Source organism: Mytilus edulis, chromosome 14 (genome assembly GCF_963676685.1).
Source record: "Mytilus edulis chromosome 14, xbMytEdul2.2, whole genome shotgun sequence".
Classification (NCBI taxonomy): Eukaryota; Metazoa; Mollusca; class Bivalvia; order Mytilida; family Mytilidae; genus Mytilus; species Mytilus edulis.
This window is the reverse complement of record NC_092357.1, coordinates 51,893,806-51,914,301: the sequence shown is the minus strand read 5'-3', so window position 1 is coordinate 51,914,301 and position 20,496 is coordinate 51,893,806. Positions and strand designations below refer to the sequence as shown.

Below are 20,496 nucleotides of genomic sequence, written 5' to 3'. Positions count from 1 at the left end.
TCCATTGTCCTTGACCTCATTTTCATGTTTCAGTGACCACTAAAAAGTTAAGATTTTTTGTAATATTAATTTCTCTCTTATTATGAGTAAGAGGATAACTATCTTTGGTATATGCCTACCTTGCAAGGTCCTCATACCATCAGGCAGTTTTCACTTGACCTTGACCTCATTCCATGGATCAGTGAACAAGGTTAAGAATGGTAGTCAAGTCCATATCTCAGATACTATAAGCAATAGGTCTCCTATATTTGGTGTATGGAAGGAATGTAAGATTTACATGTCCAACTGGCAGGTGTCAACTGATTTTGACCTAATTTTCATAGTTCAATGGTTATAGTCAAGTTTTTGCATGCCTCCACCGTAGTCGAGGGGGCATTAAGTTTTACCCTTATCAGTCTGTACGTCCGTTCTCTAACTTAAGTATGCCTCAACCAAGTGTTATGACACTTATACACAATGCTTATTATTACAATATACAGATCAAGTTTGAATTTAGGTGCTGTCATTTTTATCGTTCTAGGGTTATGCCCTTTACAAATATGGAAAAATTGCTGAAAATTTAAAAAAGTATCAATCAAGTATTTTTTTTTTTAATTGGAGTTATCTTCCTTTGTCCATGATTATAGTTGAATCAACTACATTTGTACAATCAATGCTTTTTTTTAAATCTCCTTTGAAAATTGGAGTTATCTTTCTTTTTCCAGATTGGTAGTTGAACCAACTAAAACCAATGCTTTATACAATGCAATATTTAATTTTACTACCAACTGGTAATCTTTACCATTCAGAACTGACAAGCACTTTGTACCATTCTAGGTTTAGGCCCCTTCACAAATGGAAAAATTGCTGAATTTTTTCGTTTCTGTTCTCTTAATTTAAGTCTGTCCTAACTACATTTAAGTTCAAATTTTGGCAGCTTCACTTTTACAGTTATTGAGTAAAGTATAAGTAATAGGTCAACTATATTTGGAGTATTGAATGATTGTAAGGTGTACATGTATTTATTGTTTGGTTAACATGACCTTGACCTCATTTTCTTGGATCATGTTGAGTTTAAGTGAAAGTTGAAGTAAAGCTTTATATTTGAGACTATCAACATAATTTCAATTACTGTAAATTCAGAATTTATTGTATGCATTTATTATTGCGAATTTGTCATTATAGACTAATATGTGATTTTAATTTTTGCAATATTGTGAAAAATCCTATTAAAGTCCTATACTAAATTTTAAAATGCGAGTTTAAATCATTGCGGTTTTAACCCTGTTGCAATTTTCGCAATAATAAAAACATCACAATAATTTCTGAATTTACAGTATTAGTAAAGAGGGCGTGTGCACTCTTGTCTTTAGTACAGTATCAAATATTTGAACAAAATTAAGGATAATACATTTTACTGTTTATCTGTTTAGTAAGTTCTGTGGGACCAAAGTTATGAAAACCTAAAAATTGCACAAAACGTATTCTCAAAATAGTTATTAAACACTGCCTGATTTGTGTTTGGTGCATAACTGTTTAGTTGTAAACTTGTAACACTAAGACTGATGAAACCTAGTAGGCAGAAATTATACTGACCTTGACCTTTAATTTTTGAATTTACAAACCTAATTGTTCTTTAGTCGTAAGTTCTGTCTAATTGACCTATGAGTAACTATGTGGCAACATAATACAGAGGCAATTATTATATAAAATAGATTGCTAACAGCGAAAAATCTTAGTCATATGAAATGAGTGACTGGTGGAAAATAGTGGTTATCCAATTCTTAAACCAATGCATGTATATATCATAAAATTTGTCTTCTGTGCATGATTTTATCACTTTTTAGGCAAATATATGGTAAAATAGTCATTTTTAGCTCACCTGGCCCAAAGAGCCAAGTGAGCTTTTCCCATCACTTTGCGTCCGGCGTCCAGCGTCGTCGGTGTCATCCGTCGTACTTTAACTTATACAAAAATCTTCTCCTGTGAAACTACTGGGCCAAATTAAACCAAACTTGGCCACAATCATCATTGGGGTATTTGTTTAAAAAAAGTGTCCGTTAACCCGGCTAACCAACCAAGATGGCCGCCATGGCTAAAAATAGAACATAGGGGTAAAATGCAGTTTTTGGCTTATAACTCAAAAACCAAAGCATTAAGAGCAAATCTGGGTAAAATTGTTTATCAGGTCAAGATCTATCTGCCCTGAAATTTTCAGATGAATTGGACAACCCGTTGTTGGGTTGCTGCCCCTAAATTGGTAATTTTAAGGAAATTTTACTGTTTTGGGTTATTATCTTGAATATTATTATAGATAGAGATAAACTGAAAACAGCAATAATGTTCAGCAAAGTAAGATTTACAAAAAAGTCAACATGACCGAAATGGTCAGTTGACCCCTTTAGGAGTTATTGCCCTTTATAGTCATTTTTGAACCATATTTCGTAAATCTTAGTAATCTTTTACAAAAATCTTCTCCTCTGAAACTACTGGGCCAAATTAATCCAAACTTGGCCACAATCATCTTTGGGGTATTAAGTTTAACAAATGTGTCCGGTGACCCGGCCATCAAACCAAGATGGCCACCATGGCTAAAAATAAAACATAGGGGTAAAACACAGTTTTTGGCTTATAACTCAAAAACCAAAGCATTTAGAGCAAATCTGACATGGGTAAAATTGTTTATCAGGTCAAGATCTATTTGCCCTAAAATATTCAGATGAATTGGACAACCTGTTGTTGGGTTGCTGCCCCTAAATTGGTAATTTTAAGGAAATTTTACTGTTTTGGGTTATTATCTTGAATATTATTATAGATAGAGATAAATTTTAAACAGCAATAATGTACAGCAAAGTAAGATTTACAAATAAGTCAACATGACTGAAATGGTCAATTGACCCCCTAAGGAGTTATTGTCCTTTATAGTCAATTTTTAACAATTTTCATTAAATTTGTAAATTTTTACTAACATTTTCCACTGAAACTACTGGGCCAAGTTCATTATAGATAGAGATAACTGTAAGCAGCAAGAATGTTCAGTAAAGTAAGACGTACAAACACATCACCATCACCAAAACACAATTTTGTCATGAATCCATCTGCTTCCTTTGTTTAACATGTTTAATATTCACATAGACCAAGGTGAGTGACACAGGCTCTTTAGAGCCTCTAGTTTTTCTCTCTGTCTGTTATGATTTAACAATACGGCAGCTCACCAAATGCCTTATTTTGACTCCGAAGTTTACCGATTGTCACCTTGTTGTAAACAGATTGTCACCTTGTAGTAAACAATCATCAAAAAAGCATGGATATTGAGCATGTGTTAAACATGTACAATCAGATAATAGTTTATTTCATTGACAGATCCATGCGTATTGCAATTACCAAATTTTTACGAGGAGTTTCACGCTAAGGTCACTTTGCATACGGAAAATATGTTGGGGATTTGCTTCCTGGAAGCAAGCAATTAAAAAATAGTAAACAAATTTGGACATATTAAAGAATTTACTTCAGAAAAAGGTATATGTACATAAGTTTAACTTAATGAAAACTATCCGTTTTGTTATAAAAAACATATGCATCATTTTTTTTTAATTTGAGGTTTCATGACTTTAAATTCTGTGAAAATGTATAATTGCAAAGGGGGTATTAGTCGTGCTATACCGCCAACTCATTAAACATAAAAATTCACAATTTTGTATCAAAATGCCTTCATCAGCAACATGTAGGGACAAAATCCTTTTTACCAGTTTTTATGCCCTCATTGTAAGTTTTACTAATGTATATATGTCCATCTGTCTGTACGTCCCAAATTGGTTTCCGTTCTCTAAATGAATTTTGCTTCAATCAAATCTTTTGAATCTTATACACAGTGCTTATTTACTACTAAAGTAAACACAGATCAAGATTGAATTTGAGTAGTGTCACTTTTACCATTCTAGAGTTATGCCAATGAATAAGAGACATCATGGAATCCAAAGATATGTTTGTGCGAGAGTACGGTTTTATACACCCACATTTTGTGGTATAATGTTATCACGTTCTCAGCAGAGTCAACATTTTGTTACCAGACAATAAATTGAAGATAAAAAAGTGAATATCTGTAAAATTGTGCCCCTAACTATTTAGGAATTAGGGATCATATAAAACTAGGTTTATCAAATTTCTGGATAATAAGTTAAATCCGAGGATCTCTATGAAAAGGACAATGTTCCATACCAACAGTAGGTATGGAATCTATTACAAGTCTTTGGTCTATCTTGGTCTCAACAGCCTAAATATTTTGAACAAGTTTTTGTCTTGCCAGTTGCAGTATGCAGGACATATGTGTAACTATGAGGCATGCATTTTTGTCGTGTGAATTTCTCACTTATGAGTGCATTTAATAGGATTACAATATTTGGTATATGGGTTCCTTGCAACATCTTCACATCCATCTGACAGGGTTGAACTGAACTCAATTTAATTTCATGGATCTGTGATCAAGGTTAAAAGTTGTTTAGGTTTGTTTCTCCTATATAATAAGCAGTAGGTCAACTATTTGGGGTGTATAAAATGATTGTAAGGGTTACATGTCAATCTGGTAGGTTTCATATGACCTCGACCTCATTTTCATGGTTCAGTGGCCAATTAAAATTATTTCAATTTGATTTATTTCAAGTACGTTTAGAAATAGGTCAACAATGTCTTTTGTAGGTCAACAATGTCTTTTGTATGGTTTGGTTTCAAGGTCTTAGGTGTACACATCTGTCTAGCAGGTACAATCTGACCTTGACCTCATTTTTAACCAGATTTTCGAAGTTTAAATGAAACAAAAACATATTGCTTTTTACTACAAAACTCAGACCATGTACAAATTTGGGTAGCATCACTTTAACAGTTCTTGAGTTATGTCCATTTATTATGTTACAATACAACACAATACAAAGTTTTTTATTGTCAATTATGAAGCCCAATAATTTGAGCAGTACAATTAACTTCAATTTCATACAAGTGATTACATATTGATTACATTGAATATAAAACAATTAAACAAAGTAAAGTCTTACTTGTTTAGGGGCCAAAAAAAGGTCCCAAATAAGCATTTTTCTTGGTTTTTATACGACTGCAAAAGTTTTTGCTCACTTTTGGTCGTATATTGGTATCATGTTGGCGTCGTCGTTGTCATCGTCCGAAGACATTTGTTTTTCGCACTCTAACTTTAGTAAAAGTAAATAGAAATCTATGAAATTTAAACACAAGGTTTATGACCATAAAAGGAAGGTTGGGATTGATTTTGGGTGTTTCGGTCCAAACAGGTTAGGAATTAGGGGCCAAAAAGGGCCCAAATATGTATTTTTCTTGGTTTTCGCACAATAACTTTAGAATAAGTCATAGGCGGATCCAGGGGGGGCCCTGGGCCCCCCTTTCGTGGGAAAATTTTGGTTGATTATATAGGGAATCACTGAAGCATGACTGGAGCGGGCCCCCCCTTAGGTCAGTCAGCGGGGCCCCCCCACTCCCCCCCTTATGAAAATTTCTATATCTGCCACTGTAAGTAAACAGAAATATATGAAATTTTAACATAAGGTCTATGACCACAAAAGGAAGGTTGGGATTGATTTCGGGAGTTTTAGTCCCAACAGTTTAGGAATTAGGGGCCAAAAAAGGTGCCAAATAAGTATTTTTTCTTGGTTTTTGCACAAAAACTTTAGTATAAGTTAATAGAAATCTATGAAATTTTAACACAAGGTTTATGACCACAAAAGGAAGGTTTGGATTGATTTTGGGAGTTATGGTCCCAACGAATTAGGGGCCAAAAGGGTCCAAAATTAAACTTTGTTTGATTTAATCAAAAAATGAATTATTGGGATTCTTTGATATGCCAAATATAACCGTTTATTCAGATTCTTAATTTTTATATGACTGCAAAAATTGAAATTTGTTGGTCGTATATTGGTATCACGTTGGAGTTGTCGTATGCGTTGTCGTCGTCGGAAGACATTTGGTTTTCGCACTATCACTTTATTATAAGTGAATAGAAATCTATGAAATTTTAACACAAGGTTTATGACCACAAAAGGAAGGTTGGGATTGATTTTGGGAGTTTTGGTCCCAACAGTTTAGGAATAAAGGGCCAAAAAGGGCTCAAATAAGCATTTTCTTGGTTTTCACACTATAACTTTAGTTTAAGTGAATAGAAATCTATGAAATTTTGACACAAGGTTTAAACCACAAAAGGAAAGTTGGGATTGATTTTGGGAGCTTTGGTTCCAACAGTTTAGGAATTAGGGGCCAAAAAAGGGCCCAAATAAGCATAATTCTTGGTTTTCGCAAAATAACTTTAGTATAAGTAAATAGAAATTAATGAAATTTAAATATAAGGTTTATGACCACAAAAGGAAGGTTGGGATTGATTTTTGGAGTTGAGATCCGAACAGTTTAGGAATTAGGGGCCAAAAAGGGGCCCAAATAAGCATTTTTCTTGGTTTTTGCACCATAACTTTAGTAAATAGAAATCTGTGAAATTTAAACACAAGGTTTATGACCATGAAAGGAAGGTTGGGATTGATTTTGGGAGTTTTGGTCCCAACAGTTAAGGAATAGGTGCCCAAAGGGTCCAAAATTAAACTTTGTTTGATTTCATCAAAAATTGAATAATTGGGGTTCTTTGATATGCCGAATCTAACTGTGTATGTAGATTCTTAATTTTTGGTCCCGTTTTCAAATTGGTCTACATTAAAGTCCAAAATTAAACTTAGTTTGATTTTAACAAAAATTGAATCCTTGGGGTTCTTTGATATGCTGAATCTAAAAATGTACTTAGATTTTTGATTATGGGCCCAGTTTTCAAGTTGGTCCAAATCGGGGTCCAAAATTAAACTTTGTTTGATTTCAACAAAAATTGAATAATTGGGGTTCTTCAATATGCTGAATCTAACCATGTATTTAGATTTTTTATATTGGGGCCCGATTATCAAATTGGTCCACATTGAGGTCTAAAGGGTCTAAAATTGAACATTATTTGATTTCATCAAAAATTGAATTCTTGGGGTTTTATGATATGCTGAATCTAACCATGTATTTAGATTTTGGATATTAGACCATAATAGGTAAATGTCCAATTTAAAATTTTTAAGTTTTTCAGTTTAAGTTCTTAGACAACATTCATTCTGTGTCAGAAACCTATGTTGTGTCAACTATTTAATCACAATCCAAATTCAGAGCTGTATCAAGCTTAAATGTTGTGTCCATACTTGCCCCAACTGTTCAGGGTTCGACCTCTGCGGTCGTATAACACTGGGCCCTGCAGAGCATCTGGTTGATTATGGGCCCAGTTTTCAAGTTGGTCAAAATTGGGTTCCCAAAATTAAACTTTGTTTGATTTCAACAAAAATTGAATATATGGGGTTCTTCAATATGCTGAATCTAACCATGTATTTAGATTTTTTATATTGGGGCCAGGTTATCAAATTGGTCCACATTGAGGTCTAAAGGGTCTAAAATTGAATTCTTGAGGTTCTATGATATGCTGAATCTAACCATGTATTTAGATTTTGGATATTGGACCATAATAGGTAAATGTCCAATTTAAAACTTTCAAGTTTTTCAGTTTAAGTTCTTAGACCACATTCATTCTGTGTCAGAAACCTATGTTGTGTCAATTATTTAATCACAATCCAAATTCAGAGCTGTTACGATCAAGCTTAAATGTTGTGTCCATACTTGCCCCAACTGTTCAGGGTTCGACCTCTGCGGTCGTATAGTTTACAATGATTTTATATTCCTATCTGTGTAATAAGGGAGATAATTAAAAAGCTTCTGGTTTACAGGTCTATTCAGTTGTCTAAAGATAGCTTAGTTTACAATGATTTTATATTCCTATCTGTGCAATAAGGGAGATAATAAAAAAAGCTTCTGGTTTACAGGTTTATTCCGTTGTCTAAAATATCTTTAGACAACTGAATAAACCTGTAAACCAGAAGCTTTTTTTAGTTTACAATGATTTTATATTCCTATCTGTTTAATAAGGGAGATAATTAAAAAGCTTCTGGTTTACAGGTCTATTCAGTCGTCTAAAGATAGCTTAGTTTACAATGATTTTATATTCCTATCTGTGTAATAAGGGAGATAATTAAAAAAACTTCTGGTTTACAGGTCTATTTAGTTGTCTTTAAGATAGCTTAGTTTACAATGATTTTATATTCCTATCTGTTTAATAAGGGAGATAATTAAAAAGCTTCTGGTTTACAGGTCTATTCAGTCGTCTAAAGATAGCTTAGTTTACAATGATTTTATATTCCTATCTGTGCAATAAGGGAGATAATAAAATAACTTCTGGTTTACAGGTCTATTCAGTTGTCTTTAAGATAGCTTAGTTTACAATGATTTTATATTCCTATCTGTGTAATAAGGGAGATAATTAAAAAAACTTCTGGTTTACAGGTCTATTCAATTGTCTTTAAGATAGCTTAGTTTACAATGATTTCACAAATAATTAGTTACTATGATATCAGGCATTGTGTTGAGGGAATTTCTCACTTAATATTATGAGGACATGAAAAAGGATTACAATATTTGGTATATGGGCCCCTTGCAACATCTACATATCTGTTGGACAGGGTTGACCTGACCTGGACCTAAAGCTAATTTCATGGATCTGTGAGGTTAAAGAAATATGATAAGGTCCATTTCTCCTATACAATAAACAGTAGGTCGACTATATGTGGTGTATGAAATGTCTGTAAGGAGTACATGTCAATCTGGTAGGTTGCATTTGACCTTATTTTCATATTTCAGTGGTCTAATTTTATTATTTTTGAATTGATTTATTGTTGCTGTATATCATATTTGTTGTTAGTTCATTATTTTGTTCATAAATAAGGATGTCAGTTTTCTGGTTTTAATAGTTTTACTTTTTGCATTTCTGTGCCTTTTACAGCTGACTATACTGTATGGGTTCTGTTTATTGTTGAAGGACTCATACTGACCTATAGCTCCTAACATCTGTGTCATTTGGTCCTTGGTAGAGAGTTGTCTCATTGGCAATCATACCATATTTATTTTAAAATTTAATTTTTAATGTTTTAGGATAAATACATTTTATGGACTACAAAAAAATATATTCAGCTGAAGGGACAAAAGCATATTAATAACACAGCTGAAGGGACAAAAGCATATTAATAACACAGCTGAAGGGACAAAAGCATATTAATAACACAGCTGAAGGGACAAGCATATTAATAACACAGCTGAAGGGACAAGCATATTAATAACACAGCTGAAGGGACAAAAGCATATTAATAACACAGCTGAAGGGACAAAAGCATATTAATAACACAGCTGAAGGGACAAAAGCATATTAATAACACAGCTGAAGGGACAAAAGCATATTAATAACACAGCTGAAGGGACAAAAGCATATTAATAACACAGCTGAAGGGACAAAAGCATATTAATAACACAGCTGAAGGGACAAAAGCATATTAATAACACAGCTGAAGGGACAAAAGCATATTAATAACACAGCTGAAGGGACAAGCATATTAATAACACAGCTGAAGGGACAAAAGCATATTAATAACACAGCTGAAGGGACAAAAGCATATTAATAACACAGTTGAAGGGACAAAAGCATATTAATAACACAGAGGACTGGAATAAAACTCATTTGGAAAACAAATTATTCAGAAAGTTTATTAAAATATTTTATACAAAAAAATCCTATGTACATAGTGGAATGATTACAGCCAAATATATATACAGTGTTGCATAGATATAAAAATGGAATTTAAATCAATTATTTCTAAAGTTTTAAAATGTCAATTGAAAAGTATTATGGAAGCATAATAATATTACATACTATAATAAAATAATTAGTAAATATGTTAAAACCTACCTATATCATGTATATTCAAAACTTCTTAAACATGGTTTTAAGTTTCAACCGATGACAACAAAACTCTCTTTCTGTTACTGTTGATTGAAACAGCTTCAATCTTTATGAACCATTCCAAATAGAAATATTAAAACAAATAATTGAAATTTTCTACAAATGCACAATTTCCAAATTTTACTTCCTTTTTGGTTAATGTTTGTATTGAAATATAGATCATCATCAAATCAAAATATATAGCTGAACAATTGTTACAATACATTAAATCTAAGCTTAAAAATCTATTTATATGTTCTATAAAATATAAGTAACAACTTAAATATGAAGAAATACCTAATATTTACAGATCTTGGAGACACAAATATATATAAACAAAACAAAACATGTATGTATGTAATTAACCTTTAAATTTTATACATTATTTAGCTGAATGATTTCTAGGTAAACAGTTCATAATTCAATAATTATTATTATACATGTAAAACATTGTGGAATAATTGATTGTTAAGTATTTCTAATCAAATTTACAAATATAAACTTACATTTTCAAATGAATAAGATTTTTTTTTTAAACAAAACCATTTGCATGAAGTACACAATCCATGAAAATTCTTATAACTATGTTTAAGATTTGTTAAAAAATGTTAATTTGTAAAAATGTGTCTTTATGCACATTCATCGGCAAAATTTTGAATGTAAAAATAAAACAAAAGTTACACTGTACATTTTTAAGTGAAATAATGTACAGTAATGAACAGAATATTTACAAACAATTCAAACACTAAGTTCATCAAATATTTTGAAAGCTTTGCTAAGATGCATTTCCAAATTTATAATAAGAATAACAATGGTGTCATATGGCACTTCATTTTCATACTGGTTTACATAAATACTTTCTTTTCTTAATTTAGTCTGCATTACAGACGTTTTTTTTCATAATTATCAATCTTATTACATGTAATTCATTTTAAAAGTTTTCTAAATTGCTTAGCACATTGGAGGTGTTGAACTTGAAAAAGTGATGGAAATGAATTACCGGTACATGAATTCAACATGAGTAATGTATTGTGCTCTCTTTATGTTTAGAGGCCCCAGGAGCTGGTATTGGTCAATTGTCAACATATCTATAGGAGCTTAAACAATCATGATTAATTACATTCCCTGGAAGAAAACCAATAAGCTGATAAAAATTTCTGCAGGAACAAATTTTTACACATGTTTGCAATGACCAGATTATATGAACAAATGAAAAATATGTATTTCTCTGAATAAATATGTACATTGATGTTATTTGATATCTACTATCTGTGTCTGATGAAAAACTGTACAACAATCATCGATACCAGTAATATAAGGCTGATCTGTGTGGTTCCTGCTCCAAGCTATTTAAAAAATTAAAAAAACAGACATTAAAATAAGTCAAATCTTTAGAAATATTTTTGATTCTGTTTGATTGACCATACAATTACTTTTATTCCTTTCCCAATAAAAAAATTTAATGCTTTAAACACATGTTCCAAATAGTTGATAACAAATTATGTAATAATGATGATGGTGCCAGTTTTGATGCACTCAATAAATTTGTAAAATCAAAGTTACAAACGGGTAGTGAAAAATTCATTATACCAGAAATGAGTATTTTAGATGTAAACATGTATTTAAAAAAACTTGACAAGTCTAAAGCAACTGGTTTAGATGATGTCGGACCAAATATTTTGAGTATGTGCAGCGATGTCATTGCACCAGCCTTGACATATATATTTAATCTAAGCATCAAAAGTGGTAAATTTCCAAGTATTTTTAAAACTGCAAGAGTTTGCCCAATTTTTAAAAGTGGCGATGCCTGTAATCCTGATAATTATAGACCAATAGCAGTTTTGCCTTGTCTTTCAAAAATTATAGAACGACATATAGCTAATAGTTTGTATATATTTTTAAATAGTAATGACCTTCTTAATACTACACAGTCAGGTTTCAGACCTAAACATTCGTGTACATGTACTACTGCTCTTACTAAATTAGTAGATGAATGGTTAGCAAATATAGATAATGGAGAGATAAACAGAGTTATATTTTTAGATTTAAAGAAAGCTTTTGATCTGGTTAATCACATAATTTTATTGAAAAAACTTGAATACTATAATGTTTCAAATTATACACTAGACTGGTTTAAGTCATACTTGTTTGAACGAAGCCAACAAGTTAAGGTCAATAACGTCATGTCTAATACTAAATGCATAAAAACTGGGGTACCACAAGGTTCTATCCTAGGCCCTCTGTTATTTCTTTTATATATCAATGATTTACCACTTAATATAGAACATTCATTAATAGATTTATATGCAGATGATTCTACATTACATTGTAAAGGTAATAATTTACTTCAGTTAACTTCTAACCTTCAAAATGATATTCATGTAATTGAAAACTGGTGTTCGCAAAATTGTATGAAATTAAATGCCAAAAAGTGTAAATCAATGATTATTGGTTCAAAACAAAGGCTTTGTTCAACTGGAAACAGTTTAGATATCAATATTTCAAATGAACAAATAGAAAATGTAGATTGTGAAAAACTTCTTGGTTTATATATTGACAAAAACCTAAGTTGGAATCAGCAGATAGATAAAATGTCATATACTATATCAAACAGAATCAATTTATTACAAAAGATAAGAAAATATTTACCTATGCATATACGTATTATCTATTTTAATGCTTATATTCTGCCATTATTTGATTATTGTTGCAATATATGGGGAAGCTGTTGTGAAAGTGGAATAAATAAACTTAATAACTTATTAAAGAAATCTGCTAGGGTTATAGTAGAAGCTGACATAATGATATCATCCAGTTTATTGTTTAATAGTTTACACTGGTTAAATATGGTAAAACGCATTCAATACCAAAAGACAATACTTGTATTTAAATCATTAAATGGTATGGTTCCTAACTATTTACAAGAAAATTTTCATTTTACTGATAATCAAAATTATAACTTACGTTCAGCTGATGAAAAACTATTAAATCTTCCAAAACCAAAAACAAATTTTTTAAAGAAAACATTTACATATTCAGGTTCTCAAATATGGAACAGTTTACCAAATGAAATAAAAATGAGTAATACACTTGTATCTTTTAAAACAAAATGTTACAAATTTTTCATCAATTGTGCAAATTAATATGCTTTTTCATTATTATTTAAATACAATTGTATAGTGTGTATAATATAACTTTATAATACTCTATGTACTTATAAATATGTTATTATTATTTTGAGGACTCTCAGGAAGATTAGTTTTAACTAATGGGATCATCCTCTTGAAATAAAGATTATTTATTTATTTATTTATTTATTTATGTCTTATTTATAGTTCAGTACACTGCCTTTTACAGATATGCATTAACTAGCAAAATAATGCTACCTGAATACAAGGCTGATCTTAGTTGGTGCTGCTCCATGATAATGTATTAATAATTATATTATGTAAATAAAATTTTGTAAACATCATATTCCAAAAATTTCAGCTTAGCTCATTGGTCTAATAGATGCAATGCAACTACTTTACTGATAACACATGTTATTACTGATCTACAACACATACGTTCAAAACAAGTTTTGTAGAATTTGAAACCTATCCTTTTAAAACATAGGCCATGCAAGCATTAAATACAACAAAGTTATCCCCTATTTTGAATGTTCACATACCAGACAGCTTCCTAAGCACTTTCATTTTACTAAGGTTGTTTACACTTACAGTTGTGTAGTAATTACATCGATCCCCTTGACAACATTCTACACATGTCCAATCTCTATACCAATCTTTCATACATCTGACGCCTAGACCAACGCTCTCCTGCTGACAGTGTGTTGATGTATCACAGGTTTTAGATATGTAATGATATCTTTCACTCCTTGGCTGCCAAAACAAAGGCTCTGTGAAAATGGAACAAATATAACTGTTAAACATGAGCATAACAGGTTAAGGATATTCAATGCATTTACAGGGGAGATAATTACTTTGCCCACAGGAAATTATATTTTTGCTATGTCAATTTATGACATATCACGAAAAAGATGCATTTTTGTCTCTTTTTTAAAATGACATTCGGCTTGATTATGTTTGAAGATTGTTTGTACCAATTTTTCATGAACACATTACCTATAGATTTTTCTTTACTTTAGATAACTTTAAAGCAAAAGTTTAATGTTTTTCCCCTATTATTAAGGAAATTTAATTATATTCAAAGAATTTTTACACAAAGTCAGAGCATATATATGTTAAGAAGATATTCCAAAATGACTTTACAAAAATCCACCTGTGTCTTCCTTATGAAAGAAAAAAGTTAGGTACAATATATATATGTCTGGCAAAAGGATGGATATGTCCCAAAAAAACCTAAACTTGTGTGAGTTTTTAAATCATTATTAAATGTCAAAAATATCTACCCTTTTTCTTTTTTACTTACATTATTTAATTGTCAAGGTGAAATATAGCTTGTATAAAAAAAAAACTGCATTGTATGCCGTTAAATTATGGTTTGTTAGATTATGATTTTTTTCTAAATGCTTTGGTTTATTTGAACTGAGATTTTTTACACTCCTTAAATGTGATAATATTTCTTGCACTTCACTTAGTTGGTCTAATGGAGATGAACCACAGATTGATGTGTTGTACTTACGCTGCCATTTAATCTGTGTTCTACAAGTATCTTCCTCCTGTCTACACTGGATTGTTGTTTTTACACATTTATCTTTGTTGCTGTTCTGTGCTTCACATACATAACACTCTAATGCTATACCTACAAATTCAATCAATCGCCTTTAATAACTTCATGTTTTCATTGATAATAGTGATTATACTATAGGGGGTTTTATATTTTGTCCCAAATCAAAGAATTAAATTTTTTAAGTTTAAAAATTACAAACTATTAATAGTATTCTAATAGGCAAATGTTGTTTTGATTTGCTGAATCCCTTCATTGAAACAGTAACTAACTTGCTGTTATTGATCAGCAATACTGTTTCCTAAAAATATTTTTTACGGGGTCCCAACCAACTTTCCTACTGATAAAAAAAATTAAAATGGACATTTCACATACTATTAATCTGATTTATCCCATGTTTTATTTTGTTTTCTGATATTTTGTTAATTGTTATAAATCATTGTCTACTTAAGATGCCACAAGTGAAGTATGATTTTACAATTATCCTCTATAATCTTTTTGAGTTCATTTAATCTCCCTTTGATCTTCAATATCTAATTTTGCTTAAAATTCAGTTTTTATTATACACCTTTAAGTATAGTCACCAATACAACTACAATACTGGTATATCAGTAATGTACCAGTATTGGTGGTTTTTTTTTAAAAGTTACAATACTGGTACAAAATTTTTATACCAGTATTGTGGATGTTCCGTACCATACATGTATGAGTATTTGGACCATATGCGTATGTATACTCATAATACTTGTTTGGTTATTAACGGGCTGGACCATATGAGTATTTGGACCATACACATGTATATTATGTATTTTTTTAGATTACATTTTAAAAGTTTCAATAATAAAAAACTTTATCTTTAAAAACAATGATGGTTTAATACATGACAATGTATTATTTTTATATTTTTCAAATACTACGTAAAAAATAAATATTTATTGCCATAGTACAAATGTAAGTTTTCATCGCTAATTACATTCTTGCATGTAGGCTTGGAGTGACATTTACTTCTAGCGGTATTATAGCTTTTTTGCATTTGCAAGTCTTTGTTGTGCACAAGCTAGACTAAGTCTTTTAGTAGCTGCGTACAGTGATATCAAGGTATAGGGCCATTGCGATATGTCTACGGTGTTTTTAAGAAGCTCTAGATTTCAAATATCGTAACATGACTCCAATACACCATATTCACAAGACAACTATGTTACTTTCCAGTGACTTCTTGTGTAACAGTTCATTAAGAAATTTTTGGAAATTAATTTTTTAAGTTGACATATTGCCATTCACTCGTAATAACAAATCGGTAGTGACCATCGGTATAAAATGTGTTTATAATAGTTTTGACAAGTAAGTAAAATTAACTATTTGAAACTTCTATTTTTTTTATTTTGCTAGTCTTTTTATGATAATATAATTATGAAAATAACCTATAGGGTAGCGTCTTTTTAAAAAAACGGTCATACCATATGTTATTATGAAGAGTTTAGAAGTATTAAAAATAAACTGTAAAAATTTTAAGTAACCCGCCCATACGTGTATGGTCCTTATACTCATAAGGTCCGGAACATGGACATTTATCTTTAAATATCTCGCAATACTGGTACACCACCATTATTGCGATCACCAACTAGAGATCCTAATATAGTTATATAAAAGATGTGGCGTTATGCCAAGTCACCTGACAGTTAGTTGAACCTTTGTAGTTGACTTTTTTCGTAACTGGTCCTCGACCAGCAATTTGAGTTATTCTGAAATGTATTTCCTGATTGTTGGTAGGCGCCATCTATGAGACATCAAGACACATTTTATCATTTTAAGACCAGTTAAATACTTTTTTCATATTTATAGACAAGTGTCTGTTTAACTTACTGAATGCTGGTAGTGCTAAAAAGACAATTAACACATAAAGGTTTGCCATTTGTATTGTTGGATCATAAGGTATCCTCTTTTAAAACCGTAAATAGAAATACCTGTAACAGGTAACCGGAAGTAGTGTAAACCAATTCTGCATAAGGTAATAGTAACGCACCACTACGTACCTATATAATCATCATTTTGTCGTATGATTTGTTTATGAAAATATGATGCTACTAGTAAATTAATGTCGCTTTGTTGACACCCTATTCTTTAGCTCATCTGTCAAAAGGATAAAAATGTTCATCAGGTTCACGGAATTTTGTGGAGTGGACCCCCTTTTTTTCTGTTTTTTTTTAATATTTTATTTGAAAATATCTTCTTTTTTTTTTCCAATATTCTATTTGAAAATATTTTCTGACAAAAGGATAAAAATGTTCATCAGGTTCACAGGCGTTTGTGGAATGCCCCCCCCCCCCCTTTTCGTTTTTTTTTTTAAACATTTTATTTGAAAATATTTTTTTCATATATCTCAACTTATATTAAAATAGTCCCAGTATTAACTTAGTTTTACTTATTTTTAAGGTGTTCAAAGTCTTTTCAATGCGATTTGACAATATTAGTGAAAAATGATTTACCCCTCTATCCATAATATAAGGATCATAAGGATAGAGGGGAATTTCTTTTTCACTAATATTGTTAAATCGCATTGAAAAGACAAATAAAATTTAAAAAAAAAAAAAAAAGGTCCACTCTACAAACGACTGTGATCAGGTTCAGATTTATCTACACTTCATTTTTCAGACGAATCAGACAAGATGTCATTGGGTTGCTGTCCCTGGATTCGTCCCCAATGGAAAATTCACCCACTTCTTCTTTTGTTACAGAAAACCATCAACGTACTGATGTTTACGTAAAAAAAATACCGAGTGTATAGGTTGCCGGCCTCGATGGTCGAGAGACCCGCGGTAGCTCGACTGCGTCTAACATGCGACTACTTTCTTTTAAAGTTCAGATAAAGATAAGCATTTTCAAAGTTTCAAATGTAAAAAAAAAACTTTTTCATGAAGCAGAATTTAGATAAATCGCATGTCTAGCCATTATGTCCAAACGTTATTTTTTTCCGTTCATTAGGTGAAATATCTATAATACTAAAATTACGAGGTCTAATTTGTCAGCCGTCATCACGTAAAAACGACGAATCAAAGAATTCAACTTTATATATAACTAATATAGTACAAAGGTGTAGATTAAAAATTACACCACTCCAGGCCCTTTTGTTTTCCACATAATTAATATTGCCAATAATTAAGATGTTCCGGGTCGAGTCCGATACCGATACCAATAGTATATTCACCTGTTACCTATTACCTTATCTGTACGTTCCGCATCTGACAGGCGCACCAACAAACGGTGTATTCAGGATTAATATGCTATATACACGGGTCATAATCACAGGGTTTACACTACTAAATTGTCGAATTGTTACCTATTGTAGTATTTTAATCAGTAAGACTTTCTAAGATAACAATACGAATACTAAAAATCTGGACTAAAAATAAGGCGTATAGGTACAGTTTTCAATTTGTTAGCGGGCATGACGTAAAACAACGAATCAAAGAATTCAACTTTATTCATAACTAATATAGGACAATGTTGTTGATTAAAAAAATACTCCATTCCAGGACCTTTTGTTTTCCAAATAATTAATATTACCAATAATTGATAAGTTCCAGTTCGACGGGTTCAAACAGAAAGATTTGAAAGCAGAGAAAACTGTGTATCTTATAATCGGCATGACTTTATCAGATGACAATACTAATACTAAAATAATGCTTGCGCATAGTTATATACTTTAAATCAGTCACGGACCCGCGATATCACGGGTGTGTTCTAGTGTAATATAAGTAGAAAATGTGCATTTATAATACATAATTAACATATTTAAAAGATACAAACTATAAGTTCATACAAATGGCTAAATAAGTCGGGTGTTTTCACGATAATCAAGACCTTACAATGTTTTTTCGGAAAGCATAATGACACTTAAGTGTCATTATGTCCAAGACCGTCTTTTGACGCTTCTACATAGCGGCGTCTTTTATATGAACACATTATTCCGTCTAGGCAGCTAAAATGATGCCGGGAAATGTTCATTCTAAAAAAGTTTGCTGAATCAAAATAGCACTCCGATTTAAAAAAAAAAAAAAAAAAAAAAAAAACCACACATTAGGAGTAGACACGGAGAAAAAGGGGGAATGAGCTAGGGATAATTTCGTATGGACAAAAGTTTTCACGCAAATATAAAACACCTTTATGAATTAGAATTGCAGGTGCAATGGTCTTATAAGTTATTTGTAAAATAAAACCACCAGTGCTAAAAAGATAGAGAAAGAGCCTTTTAAATAGTCTGAAAACTTGCACAGACAAATAAAGATACAAAAGTAAGTTCAAATCTCAGGAAATCATTTCAACTAAAATCATTAATATTGCTAAACTTATGAAATAAATACCAAGATTTTTTTTTTAGAAACGTTTGATATTCTATCCAAAACGAAATTGGAAAAAAATGCATTTCCTTTCACCTCATCACAGATCAGAAAATAGGAACGATCCTTACGAAATGAATTGCCTTATAAATTTTGAAACATCTCTTCTCTCCCTTTTGATAAGAAAATGTCCAAGTATATGGCGTCAAAATTGTCAAGTAGTCTTGCGACGTCATTATATTCTTGGAAGCTATAAAAGAGAGATCCACTTGAAATAGCAATTTTTTTTTACAAAAAATAATCTAAAAGTCAAACTAAGCCGAAACCGTAAAGTTATTTATAATATGTATGGCAATATCAAGTCTTGTAACAAAAAGGGGGGTGAGTTATCAGGGTTTTTTCCTTGTGAAGTTGGTGTTCGTCAAGGGGAAAATTTATCTCCTTTCTTATTTTCTGTATTTCTCTCGGACCTTGAGACTATTTTCAGTGAAAATGGTATATCTGGACTCCAAACCGTATCACAAAAAACTCTTGAACACCTAAATACGTTTTTGTTGTTATTTATACTATTGTATGCTGATGATACAATAATTTTAGCTGAATCAGCAGCAGCATTGCAAAAGTGTTTAGATGTATTTGAACAATATTGTAATATATGGAAACTATCAGTAAATGTTGAAAAAACTAAAGTGATGGTATTCTCCAAAAGAAAGTACGCTATGATTGATAATTTTAAACTATATGGTTCAATTATTGAAAGAGTGGAGTCGTACCCGTATCTTGGTTTGCTTTTAAACCAAAACGGGAAATTTGTAATAACAAAAAAGAAGTTAGCAGAACAAGGACAGAAAGCACTTTATGCTCTATACAGAAAGATTAGGAATATATCTATTCCAGTAGATCTACAGCTTAAGCTATTTGATTCTTTAATTGATCCTATACTTTTATACGGGAGCGAAATTTGGGGATATGAAAAATTAGACATATTGGAAACGGTGCACTTGCAATTACTAAAGAAGGTGCTCTCTGTCCGAAGATCAACGCCAAACTTCATGGTGTACGGCGAAACAGGTAGATATCCACTAGACATACATGTAAAATTACGTATACTTAATTTTTGGGTAAAATTACTTTCGAATGATTCTAAACTGTCTAGTATTATGTACAAGTTATTGTATGAAATGAATTGTTCAGGAAATATGCAATCAAAATGGTTATTAAATGTGAAATCTATACTTAATGATGTTGGCTTATCGTTTGTATGGGATAGCCAAGAAGTTCTTAGTAAAAATAGTATAAAATATTATGTTAAACAAATCTTACAAGACCAATTTGTACAAAAATGGCACAGTATGGCTGAAAGTGCCTCAAGAGGGGAACTTTATTTATCATTTAAAAGGGATTTCTGTCTTGAAGGCTACTTGATGAAACTAAATAAACAACGCAGAGTACACTTGAGTAAACTGCGATGTTCAAATTTAAAATTCCCTATAGAAGCCGGAAGATGGTTAAATATACCTCGTGAGGACAGAATATGCACATTATGTGACATGGGTGTAATAGGAAATGAATTTCATTATC

At 31.2% G+C, this 20,496-nt stretch overlaps 1 protein-coding gene across 1 annotated transcript; it reads right to left on the bottom strand.

The window, feature by feature from the left end:
• Positions 1-9,640: 9,640 nt before the first annotated feature.
• LOC139503660 (UPAR/Ly6 domain-containing protein cold-like) lies at positions 9,641-16,582 on the bottom strand. The gene is made up of 4 exons (XM_071293482.1): positions 16,442-16,582; positions 14,534-14,653; positions 13,609-13,787; positions 9,641-11,235 (listed from the first exon to the last, which is right to left on the bottom strand). The coding sequence occupies exons 1-4, from the start codon at positions 16,488-16,490 to the stop codon at positions 11,155-11,157; spliced, it is 429 nt and encodes a 142-aa protein (XP_071149583.1). The 5' UTR covers positions 16,491-16,582; the 3' UTR covers positions 9,641-11,154.
• Positions 16,583-20,496: the final 3,914 nt, after the last annotated feature.